A 12,266-nucleotide genomic window follows, 5' to 3' on the forward strand; every position below is an offset into this window, starting at 1 on the left:
TTTTTCTTGTGAGGCCACTATGTTTGAATAGACGTTGCTTTATTGTGGACGTTTGTATTGTTGCATTTTAGATGTGTTTTGATTGGCTGCTACCTCGGCCAGGGCTCTCTTGTAAAATATATTTTCAATCACAACGGGACTTCCTGGTTAAATAAAGGTTAAATAAATAAAAAACAAAAACATTTAAGTGACAAACTTGTCATAATAAAAACATACAATGTGCTTAGTTTTAGAATTAAATCGATTTTCATTAACATGGCTGAAGCTAACTTCTTTATTAGCGATTAACCTGACAAATATTTTCACAATTAATCAATCGTTTAGTCAATAAAACATAAAGAAATGACATGAAAAATGCTGACCACAATTTCCCAGAGCCCAAAGTGACCTCTTTGGATTGCTTCTTTTGTCCGACCAACAGTCCAATGCCCACAGATAATGATTATTTTGCTTGATGATGAATCTGTTGATTATTTTCTCCATTGATCGATAAGTTGTTTGGTTTATAAAATGTCAGAAAATGGTGGCAAAACGTCGATCAGTGTTTACTGTCACCCAAGATGACATTCTTAAATGTCTTGTTCTGTCCACAACTCAAATATATTCAGTTATCTGTCTTATAGAAGTAAAGAAACCTGAAAATATTTACATTTCTATCTAAGGACACGTTGGCTACTTTGCCTGTGAAAGCTACAATCAACAACTGTGGTTGTGAATCAGGCCATCTGCAGTGCTGCAACCATGTCCTCACAGCAACAATCCATCCATCACAAGGTTAATGATTACAAAATGATTCCTGTGCTAAACATATGTACAGATGTTATTCCATGTATAGAGTATACTCGGCAAAAACATCACATGGAATGTTTAGATTATAGAAATGCATCATGGAAACTAGTTCATTATTTATTTTAATGCATTAGTATTATCTATTTATCCTTTATTTAACCAGGAAGTCCCATTGTGATTAAAAATCTTTTTCATAAGAGAGACCAGGCCGAAGTAGCAGCCAATCAAACACATCCAAAATGCAACAAATACAACATACATTACAAAAGTCCACAATAAAGCAACGTCTATTCAAACATAGTGGCCTCACAAGAGAAACAAGCACATGTCTCTGTCACCACATTCTTTATGATGCCCTTGAATTCATTGGTGGATATAAGTTGTTTTTAAAATTTTAGATCTTTTTGAAGATTGTTCCATGTCTAAGGTGAACAGTAGGAGAGTACAGTTTTCCCCAGATCTTTTAAAACCCAGGGTACATTAAAAAGCAACCACTTGGAGAAGCGTAGCTGGTAACTACCAGAGCTGACTCACAGAAGGATGCAGAGGTAGTCCAGAGGTTTGCCCAATATTGCTTTATAGATAAAAATACACCAGTGCTATTGCCTGCAAGTGGTCACTGGTATCCAACCCACCAAATCATAAAGAATGCAGTGATGAGTAAGTGACGTTTTAGATGTCAAAACACAGTATTTATAGTAGATACAATATAAGCATCAATTGCTTTGTTTAATTGCTTTGTTTTTACTGTATCCTGAGGAGCAGGAAACAGTTGAACACCTGTGTGATAAATGAAGTTGCATTTTAAAGTATTGTGATGAAGATCCCATGATGTATGAAGACAGGAGACAAGCATCATTTAAAAGTCAAGATGTAAGACTTTATTGACTCAAATGTTAAACAGTGCCACTGCTAAAAACTCTACAACAATACTGAAGTTAGAATGATAGCAGAAAGGCAGCACAGTATGATGGTGATCGCAAGATCAGACTTAATACTTGGCCATGGTGCGCTCCAGCCAGTCGTTGAAGAGGCAGACCTGTGAATGGAGACAGAATGAGTATGGTTAATTATAACTGGTCACGCATGTGGAATTACGTTGTCAAATAGCTTCATTATAAAGAGATATTTTAGGGTTACCTTGGCGTAGACACCAGGGTGGTCCTTCTCAGCACATCCGTAGCCCCAGGACACAACACCCTGCAGCTCACCGTTGCACACGACGGGGCCACCAGAGTCACCCTGAGAACACAGCGTGTATATGTGAAGAAAATTCCCAATATTTTGGATTTGCAAATGAGACTGATCTAAAACGAAGACCCCTGCAGAGTCCTCTTGTAATGTACCTGGCAAGAGTCCTTGCCTCCCTCCAGGTATCCAGCGCAGAACATGGCATCAGTGATCATGCCAGGGTAGGAGTTATCACAGTCCTCGAAGGACAGGATGGGGATGTCCAGGCACTGCAGCTTGTTCTTGTCAGCAGCTACGATGTGTAAAACAAAAGGGTTAGAATAACACAAATGTAAATGTTGCTCATAAACATTGTGTAACTGCTAGCTAAATTCAGGTGCTACTCACTGGAGCTCATGGTGTTGCCCCAGCCGGAGACTTTGCACATGGTGCCAGCGGGAGCACAGCTGGTGGGCAGAGCCACAGGCTGCACGTACTGGTTGAGGGTGGCGGGCTCGCTCAGCTTGATCAGCATGATGTCATTGTTGATGTTGTAGGAGCTGTACTCAGGGTGGCGGATGACACGGGAGGACCTGATGAACTGCTCTTTGCCCTCAGTGACTCTGAGGTTGTGCTCTCCAAGACGCACCTCCACACGGCTGGAGAGGAAACAGAGGATTAGTGGCAGCTGAGTTTCATGATGCCTTTTAAAAGCAGATAATACTGGTCTTTATAATAAGGCATGTGACGTACGACTTGTAGCAGTGAGCAGCAGACACAACCCAGTTCTCGTTGACCAGGGAGCCACCACAGAAGTGGTAGCCAGAGTTCAGAGACACCTGATGGGGCTGGGAGTAGGGCTTGCACTCATACCCTCCGACGATCTTGTCGTCCTCCGTGGCAACTGAAAACACACAGGAGGTCAAATAGTCAGCAATAAGTGACCATTTTTTAAATTCAGTGATTAGAACTAATGAACACAAGCAGAAAGACATTCTTACAAGCAGCTCCGATGAGCAGAACGAAGACCAGAGACCTCATGGTTGCTGTGTGATCCTGTCGATGAGAGACTTCACCTGGAGCCCTGGTTTATATGGAACGGACCCGCTACTCTTTACCTGCTGAACACACCCCCGAGGTTACTTTTGACCAATCAGGTCCCTGGGAAAGTTTTTCAGGGAATTGGAAAAGCAAATATTGTGTGGCTGTGGGGTGGTCAGTGTAAGCATATGTCACATGCAAGCATATGACATATGCCTGCATGCTCCTTTACATCAGTGGTTCCCAACTGGTCCACCCACACCCTCCAGATTTCTCTTAGTCATTAGTTTAAGGTCCATGCAGTTTAATATATTCAGCTTCATACTTGCGTTTTGCCATGTCGTTGAGCTAGTTTGCTGTTTATGTTAAGTTACTGTCTCTTGGTCACTCACTCCACAGCAGGAAACGGCACCTCTGTGCCAGAAATTTACTGTACTTCTAAATAAAGTGTGTTTTTTACAAACTTGACACATTCACGAGTCACTTGAAGTCCATTGAGAATGGACCCATGACCCACCAGTTTGGAACCACTGCTTTCAATTACTATTCAGTAAAACTACACCTTCTCTTGGTATCTGCATTAATCGATTAATTGTTTGGTTCAGAAAATGTCAGAAAATGGTGGAAAAACGTCGATCAGTGTTTACTGAAGCCCAAGATGACGTCCTCAAATGTCTTGTTTTGTCCACAACTCAAATATAATCAGTTATTTGTCTAATAGAAGTAAAGAAACCTAAAAATATTTACATTTCTATCTAAAGACACGTTGGCTGCTTTGCCTGTGAAAGCTACAATCAACAACTGTGGTTGTGAATCAGGCCATCTGCAGTGCTGCAACCATGTCCTCACAGCAACAATCCATCCATCACAAGGTTAATGATTACAAAATGATTCCTGTGCTAAACATATGCACAGATGCAATTCCACGTATAGAGTGTACTCTGCAAAACCGTCACATGAAATGTTTAGATTATAGAAATGCATCATGGAAACTAGTTCATTATTTATTTTAATGCATTAGTAAGAAAGTGTAGTCTTACTGAATAGTAATTGAAAGCAGTGGTTCCAAACTGGTGGGTCGTTGGTCCATTCTCAATGGACTTCAAGTGACTCGTGAATGAGTCAGGTTTGTAAAAAACACACTTTATTTAGAAATACAGTAAATGTCTGGCACAGAGGTGCCGTTTCCTGCTGTGGAGTGAGTGACCAAGAGACAGTAACTTAACATAAACAGCAAACTAGCTCAACGACATGGCAAAATGCAAGTATGAAGCTGAATATATTAAACTGCATGGACCTTGAACTAATGACCAAGAGACATCTGGAGGGTGTGGGTGGACCAGTTGGGAACCACTGATGTAAATGCTTGCATGTGACATATGCTTGCACTGACCACCCCACAGCCACACAATATTTGCTTTTCCAATTCCCAGAAAAACTTTTTCCAGGGTCCTGATTGGTCAAAAGTAACCTCGGGGGTGTGTTCAGCAGGTAAAGAGTAGCGGGTCCGTTCCATATAAACCAGGGCTCCAGGTGAAGTCTCTCATCGACAGGATCACACAGCAACCATGAGGTCTCTGGTCTTCGTTCTGCTCATCGGAGCTGCTTGTAAGAATGTCTTTCTGCTTGTGTTCATTAGTTCTAATCACTGAATTTAAAAAATGGTCACTTATTGCTGACTATTTGACCTCCTGTGTGTTTTCAGTTGCCACGGAGGACGACAAGATCGTCGGAGGGTATGAGTGCAAGCCCTACTCCCAGCCCCATCAGGTGTCTCTGAACTCTGGCTACCACTTCTGTGGTGGCTCCCTGGTCAACGAGAACTGGGTTGTGTCTGCTGCTCACTGCTACAAGTCGTACGTCACATGCCTTATTATAAAGACAAGTATTATCTGCTTTTAAAAGGCATCATGAAACTCAGCTGCCACTAATCCTCTGTTTCCTCTCCAGCCGTGTGGAGGTGCGTCTTGGAGAGCACAACCTCAGAGTCACTGAGGGCAAAGAGCAGTTCATCAGGTCCTCCCGTGTCATCCGCCACCCTGAGTACAGCTCCTACAACATCAACAATGACATCATGCTGATCAAGCTGAGCGAGCCCGCCACCCTCAACCAGTACGTGCAGCCTGTGGCTCTGCCCACCAGCTGTGCTCCCGCTGGCACCATGTGCAAAGTCTCCGGCTGGGGCAACACCATGAGCTCCAGTGAGTAGCACCTGAATTTAGCTAGCAGTTACACAATGTTTCTGGGCAACATTTACATTTGTGTTATTCTAACCCTTTTGTTTTACACATTGTAGCTGCTGACAAGAACAAGCTGCAGTGCCTGGACATCCCCATCCTGTCCTTCGAGGACTGTGATAACTCCTACCCTGGCATGATCACTGATGCCATGTTCTGCGCTGGATACCTGGAGGGAGGCAAGGACTCTTGCCAGGTATGTTACAAAAGGACTCTGCAGGGGTCTTCGTTTTAGATCAGTCTCATTTGCAAATCTAAAATATTGGGAATTTTCTTCACATATGCACTCTGTGTTCTCAGGGTGACTCTGGTGGCCCCGTCGTGTGCAACGGTGAGCTGCAGGGTGTTGTGTCCTGGGGCTACGGATGTGCAGAGAAGGACCACCCTGGTGTCTACGCCAAGGTAACCCTAAAATATCTCTTTATAATACATAATAAAGGTAACCCTAAAATATCTCTTTATAATACATAATAAAGCTATTTGACAATGTAATTCCACATGCGTGACCAGTTATAATTAACCATACTCATTCTGTCTCCATTCACAGGTCTGCCTCTTCAACGACTGGCTGGAGCGCACCATGGCCAAGTATTAAGTCTGATCTTGCGATCACCATCGTACTGTGCTGCCTTTCTGCTATCATTCTAACTTCAGTATTACTGTGCTGCCTTTCTGCTATCATTCTAACTTCAGTATTGTTGTAGAGTTTTTAGCAGTGGCACTGTTTAACATTTGAGTCAATAAAGTCTTACATCTTGACTTTTAAATGATGTTTGTCTCCTGTCTTCATACATCATGGGATCTTCATCACAATACTTTAAAATGCAAATTCATTTATCACACAGGTGTTCAACTGTTTCCTGCTCTTCAGGATACAGTAAAAACAAAGCAATTGGTGCTTATATTGTATCTACTATAAATACTGTATTTTGACATCCATAATTTTGAAGTGAGAAACCTGTAATTGTAAAAACATGCTATACAATGTGCTTAGTTTTAGAATGAAATTGATTTTCATTCAACATAAATATGGCTGCAACTAGTGATTATTTTTATTAGTGATTAATCTGACAAATGTTTTCACAATTAATCAATTGTTTAGTCCATAGAATGTCAAAAAATATATTTAAAAAATATAATAATATGCTTCTTTTGTCTAACAAATAGTCCCAAGCCCAAATACTCTGTCAATTTTGATAGTAAATACAAAGAAAAGCAGCAAATTTTCACATTTAAGAAGCAAAAACCAGCAAATATTTGACACTTTTGCTTTGAAAAGGACTGAATCGATTAATTGATAATCAAAACAGCTAGCAATCCATTCTCTTGGGATCCACTAATCAATTAATTGACTAACTGTTACAGCTCTAAACACAAATATATGTCCAGTGCAGTAAAGTCCTGCAATAATAAACAGACTACCGTATGTGGAAAAAGAGCACCTTTGAGCACATTTGTTATATAAATAAATCCTGTGAGAGATGTCTGACTTTCATGGTTTAAAAGTCTCATATGAACAGAACTCTGAAGCAGTACCAGTTTTATCTCTTTAAATGTCCATTAATAGTACTAGTTATTAGTAGTAGTTATTTTCTTGATTGATCGATCAGTTGTTTGGTTTATAAAAGGTCAGAAAATGGTGAAAAACATCAATCAGTGTTTACTGAAGCCCAAGATGATGTCCTCAAATGTCTTGTTTTGTCCACAACTCAAATATATTCAGTTATCTGTCATAGAGAGGTAAAGAAACCTGATACTACTATATATTCACATTTTAAAAGCTGAATTTAAAACATTCTGACTTTTTTTCCCCTTACAAAAAATACTCAAACCAATTTATGGATTAGCAAATTATTTGGTGATTAATTTAATAGTTGAAAACTTATTGATTAATCATTGCGGCTCTTATTTCTTTTACTCAGATTTGGGTGTTTTTTGTTGTTTTATGCTGCATTCTGATTTTCAAAATATTAATAAAGAGTAAATTATTATTTTATTTATTATAATCAGAATAACCTAAACCCTAGTGGAATAAAATCCGCTCTGCAAGCTGCCTATTACCGTGAGAGTCACGTCAAGTTAAGCCAATATATTTATAGAGCATTCGAATTAAACAGATACACAAGTGCAATAGACAAAATAACAGCACTGCGGTTATAGTTATGATTGTGAGAGAATATAAAGTAGCAGAAAATCATTTAATTGATAGACATCAAACGCACAGTCGGAGCTGATATAAATACAGACTGAGATGTTCTTGTTTTTTTAAATGTGACAAATGTAATCACGTTACTGTGGAAATTTGATTTGGTGGCATATTAAATGGCACAATATGCGACTGTATGTCATAAATTGAGTCAAAGTAATCAACAACATCCATTAAACTTAGTGAGTGATTATTATTGTTGTTGTTTTTTCATTTAACAGCATTTTTGGTGTCAGAGAATTTTACTTTTCCCCAGTTATAATATTGAGCTGTTTAATCTATCTGCATGTGTTTGCTTGAACTATTTCTTAAGTTAATGCATTGAGTAGTTTCTTTTTTATTCTTTAACTCAATCTTCATACTGACAATTTGGAAATATTATCCTTGTGCCATCACTTTTCATGGCCACTGAAACTGAAGAGCTGAATCACACTGACTAAAACCGAGAGAAAGAGAAAGAATTCATCTATACATTGTGAAGTGGTTGTTCTGTATGTGAGAGCTTTCCCTGCAGCTTTCATTTGCGAAGGCCAAAGCCACTCGGTGGGCCAATCTGTGAGAGAAGCTCCACCTGGCACTGTGTCTGGGGCACAGTGAAGGTCAGGATGCTGATTACAGCCTGTACAAAACATACTGTACTGTACTCAAACCATGCCTGTGCAACAATGCATCAAACTAATGTAAAACACACAGGTTCAAGGTACATTTTTGTAACAGAGCTGAGAAAAAATAATTAAACCAGAGCCCCAATGAAATTATATAGCCCAGAATTTTAGTAAGTATGTTTGCGTCTTCCTATTTGCACCATTTGAGGGACATGTATTGTCCATAATTTTCATTTTATGTTCCCATAATTTAAGATTTCTAGTCAGCTGTGGTTGTCTGTGTGCTTGTTGTTGTTTGGGAAGATGGGTGTGATGTGAGACAGATAAGTGTTGTTCACCTCTCCCTGTACAGTGACTGATATATTCATCATTGACAATCAATAAAAAGACATGTGAAAGCTCTACTGGAGGGTTTTGACTGGTCAGCAGCAGCGAAAGGGGCGTGTCACTACAGTTGGCAAGGTTTCAAGCAGTCAATAAAAACCCGGCATGAGTCAAGGTAATCTTTGCATCTCCACTTGGCATCAACCAATCATGAGGTCTCTGGTCTTCGCTCTGCTCCTCGGAGCTGTGTGTAAGTATAGACCACATTCATAAACAATCACAGAATATATTCTGTGTGGGAAATATTTTGCCTTCCAGACAGTGGATTCATTATGTGCCAAAGAAAATCTATGACACAGACAAACATCAAAGAGGCAAAGGGGATAAAAAAAAAAACCTGGGCATTTGCCGAGCACTGGCACCCCAGACACTTTTCATGGGATCACTGAAGATTTCGGGGTGACACACCAAAACCAAAAGCCTTAAATGAATTTCAGGAATTTGCTTATGCTGTTGTAGTATGTAGGCTAGTTGAAAACTATGTCAGTATGAGAGTTACTGATATACTTTGGTTTCTATTTCACAGATAAATTTACATATTTTCTTATGTGCAAAAGACTAAAACTGGTACAGTTCAAATTAAACCCAAATGTACAGCTTTAATTTGAAGGAGTGTATGAATAGTAAGGAACAACATACATCTTGAGCTGATAGTTCAACGGGATCCCTTTGAATATGGCCATGCCAGGTGTTCCCTTGCCAAAATTTAGCCTAAATTTGGAGCACTATTCACCTCCCTTCCTGACAGGGTATGCCAACAGAGTTGGTAACAACAGATGCCTTAGGTTGTCTTGTTTCATGAGATACTACTTGCTCTGTACTGGCTGGAAAATGAATGCACTACAGCCTCTTAAAAGGGAACACCACCTAAATTAAGAATTTCAATATTTCCATGGCCTAGGAAAGCTCAGTCAATATTTGTGAACATGAGCTACTCTCCCTTAAAGCCATGAAACCAGACTTGTGATGTCATGAAGTGTAAACTCTGCTCTGTAGACAATAAATGGGAGACTGACTTTTTTGGACTCATAGTGTTAATTGTCTTATTCATACCCATATGAGCTTTATTCTATGTGTTGGAGCCATAATATAGTTTTTGTTTATTCTATTCTTATCTAAACACAAGGTAACATATAAAATATACACATGCAATTATTAAATTGAACACAGGGTGGAGCAATAATGCGTGAAGCGCATATAGGTAAGCTCCAGGTAATGGATATCAGGTGTGTGAAACGGGAAGCAAACAGTTTTTGGCCGTGTTATGGAAGCATGTCGTAAAGTATTAAGTATTAGTGTGTAGCCTAAAACTGAATTTGCTTAATGGAATAATGATTACATGCAGACAATGCTGTTGCCCTTCTGTGTTATGGTGAGCATGTGTAAATTGTTTTGAGAATTAATGGATCTCCAAATTCAAATAGATGACACACACTGGACACTGGTTTATTCTTAGCCTAGAACACGTGTTCAGAACAAGTTCACCTGTTCATCCCTCAGTGGCTTGTTTAGACATTTAGTTTTGTTAAAAGTCACGACACTATGGCAGAGCTGTCAGTTCTGAATGTCCTCATATACTGAGACAATTACCTTGCTTTCAGTGTCATCTACAACATCTTTCCCAATTTATTGTCTATATACCCTATGACATCACAAGTTTGAGGTTTAGCACACTCGTTTTTAGATTCGGGAGAGAAATGTTATGTTTTCTTATATTTTTGAACTGTCATAGAACATAGGGAAAACATATATGAATTTTAGAAATGGCCGCAGTTCCCCTTGAAGGACAGCAGATTTGTTTTTGGGTACATCTATTTTATATGTAAGTATTTTTTTTTTCAGTTGCCACAGAAGATGACAAAATCGTCGGAGGGTATGAGTGCACTCCTCACTCCCAGCCCCATCAGGTGTCTCTGAACTCTGGCTACCACTTCTGTGGCGGCTCCCTGGTCAACGAGTACTGGGTGGTGTCTGCTGCTCACTGCTTCAAATCGTGGGTGCTCCTCAAACATCATCTCCAACACTAGTAGTTTCTCACAAGTCACCATTCTCTCCGTGTCACTCACAACTTCTACCTCTCTTTCAGCAAAATGGACGTTGTCCTCGGTGACCACAACCGTTGGTGGCTGGACGGCAATGAACAGATCATTGCTGCTGAACTCGTGATCCCTCATCCCAACTACGAGTCCTGGCTGGTTAACAATGACATCATGTTGATCAAGCTGAGTGAACCCGCCACCATCAACGAATATGTTAAGCCTGTGGCTCTGCCCACCAGTTGTGCCTCCGCTGGCATCACGTGCACAGTCTCTGGATGGGGTGTGACCATGAGCTCTGGTGAGTATTAATACTGAATCCATGCAGGGCTCCTGTTATTCACTCTCTGTTTGTTCATCATTCTGTCTCTGGCTCTGCATCTCCACAGCTGCTGACAGTAACAGGCTGCAGTGCCTGGAAATCCCCATCTTGTCTGATGAGGACTGTGACATGTCCTACCCCGGCATGATCACTGAGGCCATGTTCTGTGCTGGATACACCGAGGGAGGCAAAGACTCCTGCCAGGTATCAATCTCTGCTGTTGCAAAGTACACAAAGTATTTACTACTTATGAGAATCCATAGCTTACGTGAGACTTTGATGTTAAACTGCTTTGCTCCCCCATTATCAGGGTGACTCTGGTGGTCCTGTTGTGTGTGATGGGGAGCTGCAGGGTGTTGTGTCCTGGGGCTTTGGGTGTGCAGAGAAGAATCACCCCGGCGTCTATGCCAAGGTAAAAAACAAAAAAAAAAATCCCACAGCAATCGTTTATTTCTCTATTACGATACAGGAATATTCTCAAAGCTGGGTGTGACACAGCTTTCAATATGCCTTTTCCATTTATTTTTCTTCTTTCTTGCATCAGACTTGCATTTTCACAGACTGGCTGCAGAGCACCATGGCCACTTACTAAGTCGGACTCATCACACCACTACAGCTGTTTCTATGCTACAGAAAAACCCTGTGCCAACGCAACTTGGCCTGTTGTAATGGAGATTTAAATAAAATAAATGTAACAGCTACATTTTCAGTGTGTTCCTTTGCTTTGTATCATTCTGGCTTTTTCTGTCATTCTGATCTACATAACAAGTCCACAAGACATGAGGGAAACAGTTAACTTAATATTATTTAAAACCTACACTGTATAATAAAAGACATTAGTGGCGTTTAAGGTGTAAAATGGTGGGGCAACAACTAGCTACTTTGCTAAGATGCAAAATATTTAAATTAAACAGTTTTACAACTTCACATAAGCGTTATTTCACATATCCCACACTGTTTAACACAGGTGATAATCCGACTGAGCACTCACCTGTTCTCCTCAACGTGCGGCTCAACCGTTAGAGTGCGCTGTCATGTTAGCTTAGCTTTAGCTACGTTAGCTCTACCGAGGAAGCCCATTTTCACCATGTTGTCCTGCTGCTTTCAGTTTTTTGTAATCCTTTAAAAAAAAAGTTGCCTGAAATCCTTAAAGCTTGTTTTCGACCAGCTGCCACTCCCGCCGAATAATTACACGCAAGGAAAGTAAAAAAACGTCGTCTCGGACAAGCTAGCATTAGCATGTTTTCTTCCGGTGAATCACTCCACGTTAAATTTAATTATTTTAACCGGCAGTTTGGTTCATAACGACGTCTCGCGGTTCGTGGGCACCAAGGTGTTTATTTGTTTTATTTTATAACGGCAGACATTGCAAGTTTTGTGGAAAATAATCCACATCGTTTGTGTTCACTTTACTATATTTTTTAAAAGTTCTGCCAACGACAAGTAATGACGACAGCAGTACTTTGGCAAACAGCC

General features: G+C 40.2%; 3 protein-coding genes across 3 annotated transcripts; 2 read left to right on the forward strand and 1 right to left on the reverse strand.

The window, feature by feature from the left end:
- Positions 1–1,647: 1,647 nt before the first annotated feature.
- Positions 1,648–3,064, reverse strand: LOC126392045 (trypsin-2). Its single transcript, XM_050047159.1, has 6 exons — positions 2,961–3,064; positions 2,713–2,863; positions 2,368–2,618; positions 2,136–2,272; positions 1,930–2,031; positions 1,648–1,828 (listed from the first exon to the last, which is right to left on the reverse strand). Exons 1-6 carry the CDS (start codon positions 2,998–3,000, stop codon positions 1,781–1,783), a joined length of 729 nt encoding a protein of 242 aa, XP_049903116.1. The 5' UTR covers positions 3,001–3,064; the 3' UTR covers positions 1,648–1,780.
- Positions 3,065–4,504: 1,440 nt separating this feature from the next.
- Positions 4,505–5,900, forward strand: LOC126392044 (trypsin-2). The gene is made up of 6 exons (XM_050047158.1): positions 4,505–4,608; positions 4,706–4,856; positions 4,951–5,201; positions 5,297–5,433; positions 5,538–5,639; positions 5,785–5,900. The coding sequence occupies exons 1-6, from the start codon at positions 4,569–4,571 to the stop codon at positions 5,830–5,832; spliced, it is 729 nt and encodes a 242-aa protein (XP_049903115.1). The 5' UTR covers positions 4,505–4,568; the 3' UTR covers positions 5,833–5,900.
- Positions 5,901–11,614, forward strand: LOC126392040 (trypsin-2-like). The gene is made up of 6 exons (XM_050047155.1): positions 5,901–8,622; positions 10,275–10,425; positions 10,519–10,769; positions 10,858–10,994; positions 11,101–11,202; positions 11,335–11,614. Exons 1-6 carry the CDS (start codon positions 8,538–8,540, stop codon positions 11,380–11,382), a joined length of 774 nt encoding a protein of 257 aa, XP_049903112.1. The 5' UTR covers positions 5,901–8,537; the 3' UTR covers positions 11,383–11,614.
- Positions 11,615–12,266: the final 652 nt, after the last annotated feature.

This window comes from Epinephelus moara, chromosome 6 (assembly GCF_006386435.1).
Source record: "Epinephelus moara isolate mb chromosome 6, YSFRI_EMoa_1.0, whole genome shotgun sequence".
Lineage (NCBI taxonomy): Eukaryota > Metazoa > Chordata > Actinopteri > Perciformes > Serranidae > Epinephelus > Epinephelus moara.